This window comes from Pelobates fuscus, chromosome 7 (assembly GCF_036172605.1).
Source record: "Pelobates fuscus isolate aPelFus1 chromosome 7, aPelFus1.pri, whole genome shotgun sequence".
Lineage (NCBI taxonomy): Eukaryota > Metazoa > Chordata > Amphibia > Anura > Pelobatidae > Pelobates > Pelobates fuscus.
In genome coordinates, this window is record NC_086323.1 from 61,071,496 (window position 1) to 61,083,612 (window position 12,117).

The 12,117-nt window shown below is 39.9% G+C and overlaps 1 protein-coding gene across 2 annotated transcripts in view; it reads right to left on the minus strand.

Moving 5' to 3' along the window:
• Positions 1-12,117, minus strand: part of DPYD (dihydropyrimidine dehydrogenase) — a 968,764-nt gene that overhangs the window by 893,524 nt on the left and 63,123 nt on the right. Inside the window, exon 2 of one of the 2 annotated variants that reach the window (XM_063428339.1) lies at positions 9,589-9,699. The exons of the other annotated variant lie outside the window; for it this stretch is intronic. Coding sequence (XP_063284409.1) covers positions 9,589-9,699 — 111 coding nt within the window. The remainder of the gene's footprint in view (positions 1-9,588; positions 9,700-12,117) is intronic. 2 annotated transcript variants of the gene reach the window in all.

The window sequence follows — 12,117 nt, forward strand, 5'->3', positions numbered from 1 at the left end:
GAGTGTGACCTCTTTTTCATTATACAAAGAATATAGAAATTGGCACTTTTATATACACACACACACACACAGCTTTAAATACCAATGAGCACAGACAGGAATTGTGTTCCATGCATCATCCTGCATTTTTGCATATACCATTAGCACCTGACATTATTTTAAACACAGCTTTGCACTGTGGGAACTTCCATAGTGTTTGGTCTAAGCACAATCATTTTGGAGCCTAGCTATATGCATTCAGAGAGACTTTAACAATAAGACCAGCACCATGCTGATGAGACCATGAGACTCAAAACTGTACTGTCAATGGCTGACTTCTGGTCAATGTATCTCTGGATACATGGATAAAACAAAAAAAAAAACAAAAAACAAAAAAAACACAACTGTTTAAAACAAGATCCACAGGATAACATCTAAAATATGATGTCTGTCTGACACTTCAGAATTAAATTTGAGATATGCAGGTGATGCATAGCTGTAATTTTTCTATTTGCATTATAGAGAGATTTATCATTTACTTTATGGAACCCAAAGAAATGAGAGCACTCACTGGATTTAGTGAAGAAAAAAAAAAAAACCACAAGTATTAAGGCCTTTTGGCCTGTAATTGTGGGAGGGGCGTATGACTCACCTTCTACCTACTTAAGGGACACCCCTTACCTGGCTCCATACCGTCCGAGGTCAGCGCTGCATCCTGAATCCACTTCCGGTTCACGGACGGCGCCATCTTGCTTTCGGGAAAACTCCGCGTTTCGTTGGTGTTAGCTGTGTCCAGGAACTCCTTTCAGGTCTTTCCTCCCGGCCAGCCACGCACAAAAACCCGGTCTTCATTGTTGATTGAGTCCTCAGGACTTCAAAAACGTAAGTCCGTCGCCCGGATCACTTCCCACGGCGTCGTGATTTTTCACGGCCTTACTTTACGGCCGCACGCTTTACGGCCAAGTCACAGGCGAATTAACCCTCTGGTTTCCGGAAACCTATGTACCGTGTATGTAGCAATCGTATGCATCCTTATTCAGTATTCACAGTATGTTACCATGTTTCTATTTATCCTTATCAAATTTTCTGTCAATTATCCTGGTAAATAAGCTTAATTATAGTCTTTTATTAAGTACCTCTGTATATATATTTTCATCTTGATACTTCATCTATTTTATACATACACAAACACACAAACACAGACTGTATTTTATATACATATGATGTTTAAAGCATATCCTCCCTATTTCATGTGTTATAAATTATACTTAAGTTAGGGCTCAAGATATATTATTAAATTGGGATATATTAGTATAACATCCTGTTATACAACAGTTATGGTTAGCCTACATTACGACTCCTTTTTCTGTCATGCTCGTACAACATACCACGAGCTCAAGGACACGGTCCTATTTTCTAAGAGTATAATGGAGATATGATGTTATTACAACCATGTACATTACGATTACATGGCACTAACTATTCAGGCCATTTCTTATCATACTCATACGAAATACCACGAGTATATAAGAACACGGTCCTACCTTCCAGGGTTTCGGGTTGAATCACACGCATTGGTTCAACCACTCATACGTCACAACATTTTCTGCATAGATTGTCATTTCACATGGCATTTACAAACTCAGGCCTTTTCTTGACACACTCAGACGACGTAACACGAGTATTCAAGAACACGGCATATACGTTTCACAAGACTTTCGGTTTTGAATCACACGTTCTGGTTCATACATTCATACGTCACTTTACAGCAACATTTATGATTCTGCATATTGTCATTTTCACATTAAAAAGTCCCTTACATTCCCAGATCAGTTTAGTGACATGCATATCATCTGATCACCTTCCATATATACACATTACACGGCCAATCCCCTGCTGCCAGGTATCGGACTCAGCGTAACGCTTGTCACCAAGCATGGGCAGTCATGTCACTATCCTACTCATAGACTTTTACACCTCCCACACATACTGCTAGAAGCCCTAATCCCAGCCTATACAGATTACAATGGTCTCACGGGATCCATTCTCACTCTATCCCTTTTTAGGTTTATCCAGGTTTTCATACCTGTCGATTCTTAAAACTTTATACATACTACCAGGTACGTAAGCCTGCTCACGTTGTAGTTCACATACGTTTCATTCTTCTAGGCCATAGAGTACTCGCAAGTTAGGGGTATAGGCCCAAATAGGTATCTCCCTTCTTGGCATTTCTGCCTATCGTTTAGTGGTCCGCGAGGCCAACACCCCGCCTCAACGTTTCGGAGGCAAACGCCATCGGGCCACACGTGAGTTAGCCGCCTCGCAATATTTATAGAGAGGGCCTCACCTGTCACTCCCTCCCCCTGTTTTCTTTTACTATCACCGAGAGGCCTACGATTCCTGCCACTACGACGGGTGGCCTCAATAACCCCTCGCGCCAACTCATAGACAGAGCCTCTCATAGCCACTTGGCAACTAGCAGGGCCTCACCTGTCACCAAAGAACAAGATTAATGGTTTCGCTTTACCCGGCATAATTAGCCTGCCAGTACATCCCCTAGGATTTTTCCAAAGTGTCTGGCGCATTCTCACAGTACGGGACAAGGTCCAACTGGAGCAAGATTGATACAGTTATTTTCTGCAGACACTTTGCAGGTCTGAGAACACCGGCCCGTGCATACTGCTCCTCCATGGCCATACTGCCAATTTTTGTCCTACCACTGCAAACGAACCTACTACCTCACAGGGCACTGGTTCCGCTGGTTCAGCAGAGGAAACGCCCAAAGATAAACTGGGTCGTCCTATCAAGTTTTTGGGGAAATCCCAAATATGTAATAATTTCAATGTCTGTGCATGTAATTACAGTGGATGTAGGTTATTGCATATATGTTCAAACATGCTTTAGAGCACAGGCGAAAACTATGTGTCCGAATAAAATGTACCCTAAGCAATACTTAACGGATATAAACATTTCTGTACTCACGGCATTACTGTCACAACATCCATCTAGACATCTGGTAGACTTCATCATCACTGTTCTATCACAAGGATTCCATACTGGTCTAATACACATGCCTACAGAAATCATTGAATGCCTTAATTTGCAATCTGCCCAACAAAACTCTACAGCGGTTAGCACACTTATTGCCAATGAAGTGGCAGAGGGCTTCTTATTAGGACCCTTTCAGTCCCCTCCTTTTTCCACATGGAGGACAAATCCCATTGGTATTGTCACAGGGAAATCTTCCCACAAACAAAGACTTATCATCGATCTGTCTGCACCTCACACCTCTGCCACACCGAGTCTGAACTCCCTTATCCCCTCTGAGGAATTTTCTCTTCACTACTCCACCATAGATCACGCTATTACGGCTATCATGCAGGCAGGTGTCGGAGCACGGCTCAGCAAGACTGACATAACACATGCTTTCAAATTATTGCCTATCCACCCTACACTATGGCACCTGCATGGCATTAAGTGGGCCGGGCACTACTACTTTTTCTCACGTTTAACGTTTGGTTCAAAAGTAGTCCGGCCATTTTCGACGTATTCGCCGAAACACTATGCTGGTTATTGTTAAATGTAGCCAGATGCCCTACAGTTATACACTACTGGATGATTTCTTACTGATCAAAGAGAATATTTCTCCACCCAGTAGCCTCATAGAAACCATCAGTCTTTTTAAACAGGTGGGCGTCCCAGTTTCCCCCACCAAAACCGAAGGACCAGATACAGTTATCACTTTCCTAGGAATCATACTAGACTCAGTCACAGCCAGCAAGCCAGCAAGCCAGCCTGCCACACACCAAGATAGAGAACATTCTTACCAACATCAACCTTTACTTACACCTCGGTACTTGCAACCGCAAGAATTACAATCTCTACTTGGGTCACTAAATTTTGCCATGCGCATTATACCCCAAGGCCGGGCTTTCATCTCACGACTCCTAAACATGTTCCCACTGTTTAGCATGATGCACACAGGTTACCCCTGGATACCCAGGCCACGGCAGACCTACTTATGTGGAGAAACTTTTAACCACCTGGAATGGGAAGCATGTTCCCCCCTGAATTGTCTGACTCTTCACCTACCATCTGGTCAGACGCGGGTCTACCACAGGTTTCGCAGTAATTTACGGGAATGAATGGCTTTGGGGTAGTTGGCCTCCAGAGGTTCAGGACCTGGAGAGTTTTTCAACTACTTCAGCTCTATTTGAGATATATCCCATTGTGGCAGCTGCCGTGACATGGGGGCATCTATGGGCAGGTTCATCAGTACGTTGCTACTCAGACAACCAAGCAACGTACCACATCATAAACAAAGGTCGATCCAAATCACTGACCATTATGAGGTTCTTGAGGAAACTCACCTGGCTGGCCGCGTGTCACAATTTCTTCTTGTTTTGTGTGCATGTCCCAGGTGTATGCAACACGGCTGCTGACCATTTGTCTCGTTTCATTTACAGGCTTTTCGACAAATACTTCCGTCAGCTGCACGCACAGCCACGACCACTCCACCTTTCCACCAACTAGTCATGGACTAGACGCTATAATGCAACATAGCAGGACATTGTCACAATTAGCGCTATCCGCCAATACCCGGAAGACCTATGACAGGGCTTTCCTTCTATTCAAAAGATTTCTGTCATCACACAATATCGCACAACCTTTCATTATGACATCCTTGTTGGGTTTTGCTTCCTTTTTGCCACCTCAAACTCAAATTATCATACAACACAATCAAGCTATATCTAACAGGCATACAACATCACATGTTAACATTACAACCAAACAACACAAGTTTCATGTCCTCCTACCAGATCAAAAATATCCTTAGGGGTATTCAGAGATCCGAACCCCCACGTACTGCGCAAAGGCTACCCATAGACGTCAATATTTTCAAAGATCTATCCAAACTACTAGATTTAAAACCCTTTGCCAACAACACAAACCTTGTTATTAAAACCGCCATCTATATGGTTTTTATGGGTTTTAAGACCAAGAGAATTTACCGCCATCTACACAACCCAGTCCACTCACATTCTGCTTCACTCACACTTAACAAAACACATGGATTACTATATCTTGCCTCTGCATCACTCCAAAACCAATCAACACGCACCTCCGGTAGAGGTTAGATACTATCCTACCCACAACGAGTGGTGCCCCGTCACATTACTGGACACATATACCCAGGTTTTACAAGCATCACCATCTCAACCACTTTTGTCTACAAGGTTCGGTACTCACTACCACCACCTTCATGACCCACGTCAGGTCATTACTTACACAACTAGGCCTAAAATCAAATAACTATTCAGGCCACTCCTTCCGCATAGGAGCAGCCACTACAGCGTCCAGTGCAAACATTCCAGTACATGTTATCAAGTCACTAGGGCGCTGGAAGTCCTCTGCATACTCTAGATACATACCTAACCCAGTACAAGAAGTTAGAAATGCCTTTCAAGATATGTCTGGTTAAAGTATGTATATTGCTCGTTTCGTAATAAATTTTGATTTTCTACTTTTGCCCTCTTTATTTACAGGTCTACCTCATCGTCGGTTCCGGCACACCACAACCGACTTGCTCTTGTAATACCATCCCACACCTAACAGTGTTTGTATCTTCTGTACTATCAGGAGCCCTTAACACAAGTATTAAGGCCTTTTGGCCTGTAATTGTGGGAGGGGCGTATGACTCACCTTCTACCTACTTAAGGGACACCCCTTACCTGGCTCCATACCGTCCGAGGTCAGCGCTGCATCACCCTCCCACCCACTCCTCTTTATCAACTCCTTTTTCTTACATTTCTTCTTGGTGGGCCCTCTTTATTTACAGGTCTACCTCATCGTCGGTTCCGGCACACCACAACCGACTTGCTCTTGTAATACCATCCCACACCTAACAGTGTTTGTATCTTCTGTACTATCAGGAGCCCTTAACACAATTATATTTAGGTTTACATGTTTTAAATCAACATTATGACCAATGTTTCAGCCAAACTGTGCGTCTCTTCTCTCTCCCCCACCCCCCCTGCATATTGTCTTTTTCTCCCCCACCAACCCTTTTATGTCCCCTCAGCCCCTCTGGGTCTCTCCCATCAGCCCCTGTCTATTTTGCCCCCCCCCCCCCAGTCCCTATGGGTCTGTGTGTCCCCATCAATAGGATCAGTATTTGCCACCTATTCGGCTGTTCTGTAAGATGGAAGTGGGAATGTTTGCTGAAGGTTACTGGGGTTCAGGTCAGTCATATTAATAGTAGTCAGTTTGGCTAGAAAGAGAGGCATCAAGGAAACTTGAAACAATGTATATGAAGGTGATGGCAGTGTCTGGTCAGCATTGAGACTATTCCTGACATCCAGATAATATAATAGTTATGTAGGTATTGTATTGTTTTTCTAACTGGACCATTTATTGTTCCAAACTAACATGAGTGTTTTGTTATATAGTCCAATAACAAGTTGATGATTGCCAATACAATAAACAGATTGAGAACTATAATAAAGCAACATTTCTATTAAGTAAGTACATAATCTACGACTTTATTTATTCTTTTATTAATTATGTTTTCCTTACCCATCGGCCTTCACAGGACTTTAAAATACCTTTTCAAATAGGTTCAAATTGAGATGTCATTGATTATGTTCATGTTGATCTGGCATTTAAAAAAAAAAAAAAAAAAACGTATCGCAACAATGATATCAGTGCTGTTTGTGTGTGAAAAATGCAAAAAAATTCACTTTCACCGACAATATCATCGCTGTGATATGTTTTACGGTTTTGAAACACTAACATTTGTGTTCAGCGAAGTCTACCGGGTAAAACAGTACCCTCGTGTACAGGTTTTAAGATGTCTTGGAAAGTTCATGGTTAAATATAATGCTAGCAAATTAAATTCTCCGGACTTTCGACCTGGGTTGTTCGTCAGGTCCACCAAATTGCAATCAATAAAATTACTTAATTATGAAAATATGTTACATAAATATGCATGTAGAATTTAAATATATACACATATTTATTTGAAGTTACATGTATATTTATGAAATTATTTATGTAAAAATATATATATATATATACACATATACATACACACACATCCTGATGAAAGTCCACAAGAGGGACTGAAACTTGTGGGAGGAGTAAGTCCCCTACTTAAACTCCCAGCCCCTACTCACCTCTGCCATTCAGCTGATTGTTCCCACCCACCTACACCCTGTTACAAATACATTCTCCTTGGTGGGCCCTCTTTTATTTACAGGCACACTCGCACGTTGGTTTCGGCACACCACAACCAACTTTGCTCACAGATACTATCTATTACGTATTAAAATTCCGAGCACAAATATATATACACACACACATACACACATCCTGATGAAAGTCCACAAGAGGGACTGAAACGTTGATCTTCTCTTAAATATTTTAATAAAAGTAACGTTTTAAGTAAATCCGAGAGTGCAGCCAACTATTTCAATTGCATTATATATATATATATATATATATATATATATATATATATATATATATATCATAAAAAGGATGCACTCTCTGGTCTTCCAAAGTTATAAGATTTTTATTCCATTAAACAGTGTGTAGTAAGATGATCGAAGTTTCGACCCATTCGGGTCTTCCTCAAGATCATAATAAAAATCTTATAACTTTGGAAGACTGGAGAGTGCATCCTTTTTATGTACATTTTGCATATATACTCAGCGTGGGATAGCACCAGGGCACTGAGCTAAGTACTACTTCGTCAGTAAGGGCGAGTGCCATTATTCTTATAATATATATATATATATATATATATATATATATTTTATATTCTTTATTTTTGGCGCATGTTGCGTAACACATAACATAACCATAGTAGGTGCCACTTCCATGTGGTCAAATAATAACAGTTAAACATCTGGTATGGCATTCAGTATATTTGCACATTTTGTTGAGGTGGGTCTGTGTGGTTATAACGGGGTGACCTATGTGTTATTATTATACCTCCATGTCATGTGTAGTTCTATTGGGAGCTCGGGGTGGAGCTTTTCTGTGGTCGTTCATTGTATTTGTTCGGGTTATGTCATGGGGTGCTGCTCCATTATGTTGTCTTATGTTACAGCTGTGTAAGCTGCCTGTCCAAGGAGCAAGTAATGAGTCGTACAGCGTTGGCTATGGTAGTGTGGAGTTGTACCAATTCTTTCGCTGTTCAGAATGGTATCCAACATTTCAGCTACCTGCATCCTAATTTCATTATAAAGGTACAACAGTAGCACTGCAAGTGAAGGGGACACACTAATCCCTACTAAGTGCATTAACGGTACATTACCAAGGTAGCTACACTTTCTTACATACCTTGTACAGAGTGAAGTACCCCCGGGTCATACAGAACCAGACCCAGGGTTTTACAAGCTCAGTATATAGAAACTTAGTACTACACAGGCTCTGTATAGTGACCTGTCTCCTAGTTACTTGTTCTAGTAATGCTATAACCCTACATATATATGCTATTTAAAAGCTACCAGACTTGACTATATATTGATTAATAAAGTCTGTAGTCGGTAGCCACCTATGCACTGTAGTATCTAGCATTATTTGACTAGGATTTTTAAGAGGTGAGCCAGTTCAGGCTAGATTGCACCACAGAGACTCATTACTATCCTCCATTTGTATTATTACATTATTTTACTTATATCTACTATCTATTTATCTTCTATATTTTCCAGTACATACTCTACAAGTCTGGATTTTTTCCACACTTATTGGAGTATTTCTCTTTTTCAAGTAACTAGGAATACCTCGGATGTGTAGGTACACGTCCGAGGTATTCTTAATTACTTACCCAATTGCTTCCGTTCCCCCGCCGGTGACTGGTCTTCCTCTGTCTGGTGGGACTGTCTGACAGCCCAGACAGCACTGGGGGGGGTGGGAGGAATTATTATTATTTACATTTTATTTATTTTACTGAGTGCCTCAACCCATCGAGGCACTCCGCAGACAAGCAGAGCATCGGAAGCCTGCCTGAAGGCTTCCGATGCTCTGCTACACTGCCGGGCACCACGTGGGGCAACCCGGAAGTGATTGCTCCAGGACATTGAGGCATTGCTGCAATACAGTTAGAGCAACTTGAAGCGATCACAAGGTCATTAACAGCCATTTTGTGTTGGATATACCGGATACATCCGTGGTCACTAAGGGAATAAAGTTATAGGTTTGGAAACTGATCTATAAAGTTTAAAACTAGCCCCATAGATTACTAAGCTCTTATACAAGACATTTCAACACATTATTGTATAAAATTCAACTGAATATTCTGGCAGATAACTGGGTAACCCTTCCTGCCATGGCCTCAGATTACAACTGATGTTCTTACACAGAGAGTGAATTTCTTTTATTTCCCACTTACCATTTAATCCAACAATATAATCTGACAGTAAACATTCCATTTCCATTCTATTCCCTGCTAAGAATCTGAGTAAAGTGGTTTTAATTATCTGTTTATTTCCATTCGTTGTGCATTTAAAGATTGTTGATAGACTGTGCTCCTGCTCATTATTTTTAAATGAAAGACATTTGAAATAAGTAAAGAACGGTGGAATACAAAGAGAGAATACTTACAGAACAGCTTTTGTCAGGATTCCGTTTCCAGTTTCTTTTTACCTGCTTCTTGACTGCTGTTGATTGTAAAACTGCATGTGAAGCAGTCCGGGGATTCAGTGCCAGAATGTTCTGTGTGGAAAAATGATACATTTTACTTACAGTAAATTTCAAGAAATTTTGATACACCTTTTTCATGAATTATATATATGGGAACATGGCATAAACAAAGTAATTTAACTCATATATAACAGAAATAAGCTGGAAGATTTCTAGAGCCTGCAGAAGACTATTGCGTTTGATTAAAGTGCAATTATCAAAGAAAGAGATAACACTTTCTAAAGTAAACATACTGTGCTGTCACACTAGATTGAAAATAAAATATTTTTTTCATGTACGAGTCACAGCCAAGGACGGTGTGTCTAGGGCTGCACAAACAGAAACAACGTGTTTAAACTCCTAAATGGCAGAGAAATTAGGAATCAGACTGCAGGGAAATTACTATGCAGGAACATGACAAGTTCAACAAACTCCCAATACATACTAAATGAAAAAACAAAACAAAAAAAAAATACATACATTTACTGTAAAATTATAGAAATTGCTATTAGCTGGTCACAAAGTCACCTAGAATAATACATGCTCTGGGTTACACCCCTTACAATTAAAATGGTAGAAAACATAATTTTGCCTTTGCCCTCCACCAAATTGGATTTAGACATTTTGACTCTGTTCCAGAAAGGTGGATTTCAAATAAAAGAATTTCAATAATACAATATGCAGATTGTCTATATAAATTGATTTGAAATCAGTAATGCACGCTTTTCTGCAGGCAAAATATCGTGATTGACTGTCTAGTTGTCTTTTAACCAGGTCTGTTGTGCTAGATCATAAATCCATGCTTAACAAACCTGATAACATATGTAAAACATGGTATATCGAAATGCTACATGTATCTTAATTTCCAGAAACTAATATAGTGATATGGGATAGCCAGCTCCGTTTCATCAGATGGAAATAATGCTAGATAAAGTAGCAATATATAATTACGCTCAAAAATGTTTTATTTGCAAACACTCCAAAAACAAAATGATGTAACACCATGAAGACGCTGTAAAAATAAAATAACTTATTTATTTTAAAACCGTAAATGTAGAAAAATATATTGCTTACTGTCAGAACTAAAACTTAGGATAACAACTGAGAGTTTGTTGTGTGAGTTATTGATAAGACGTTCAGAAAGAAACAAAGTAAGATGCTAGGTAATAGAGACATAATACTGACAGACTGCTCATTCCAAAGTCCATTTCATACAGCACATTTGAGCAACTTTTGCGTACTTTAGTGAAACTTTGTTTTTTTCTTTTAAGTTGGGGTCAACTATCAAAAAATTACCATTACAAGATCTTGTACCATTGGCATCTAACCCATTCAAGGTCACACAAAATGTGTGAGATTTTTTGGATAGATGCTGGAGGGCTGCGGTGACCTTGGGACACTGTCTCACATATAGTGGCACTGTGAGAAAATAAAATATTTATGGAAGATTATCCATTCCTTAATTAAAGTGATAGATCCATCTATTGTCACATTCACACCAGACTTTGGATTGTTTAAGAGATCCCCTGATACAACCAATACAATAGATAAGATCATGATAGGCCACAGCCTTGTTGCAACAACGTCAATCATAACCTGCTATTGGAAGTCACCAACTGTACCATACATAAAGGAAGTGCTTCTTTTGGTATTGGAAAACGAAAGATATGAATTGACATTGAGGATATAATTAATCTCACACACAATGCAATTCAATTTAGATGGTAATTATTGAATTTTCTTTTTGTGTACTACAGTGTACTCTGTATTATAAATCATGACATTAAACACCGGTCATTTTCCAAATCTGATACATCTTACTACTTAATACAGCTTAATGTAGTGGTTCTGGGACATATAGCCAGTCCCTGCAGGCTGACCATTGTAAAATTCACATTGCTGCCTATGACCATTTCCAGCAGTGGTTACGGACCTCCCGGATAAATCCTGCAGAGATTGCAGGAACGATGTTCAGCATCTCTACTCTGAACACTCCACAACAAGATACATTTACTTAATGCATCTCTATGAGGGGGAGCTAATAGGCTTTTTGCTACGCATGTGCACTAGTCTCCAAATGCTTCCTTTTGTGGAAGCATTGTATTGGCTGTGATGACCAGGATGAATTATCTCATGTGGGAAGCAGAGAACATTGTGCTGGTGGAAATTAGATAAATAAAACTATTTTTTGATGGTCACAGGGGCCCTTAATAAGCTAAATAGTGAGTGACAGAATATTAGAAGCTATTTTGGGTTACTTGCTTTTATTTTATATAAAATGTATAAGGTTTATCTTGTAATTGCCATTGTGTCTTGCCAAGGTTCTTGAAGAGTTAACATGATGCTAGGCATAGAACAGGTATTGTAAGATGTTCCAAAATATAGAACATTAGTATTCCTGACACTAGAGTGGTCCTTTAAAAGAGATACCCAGTCAGACAATTTATTTAG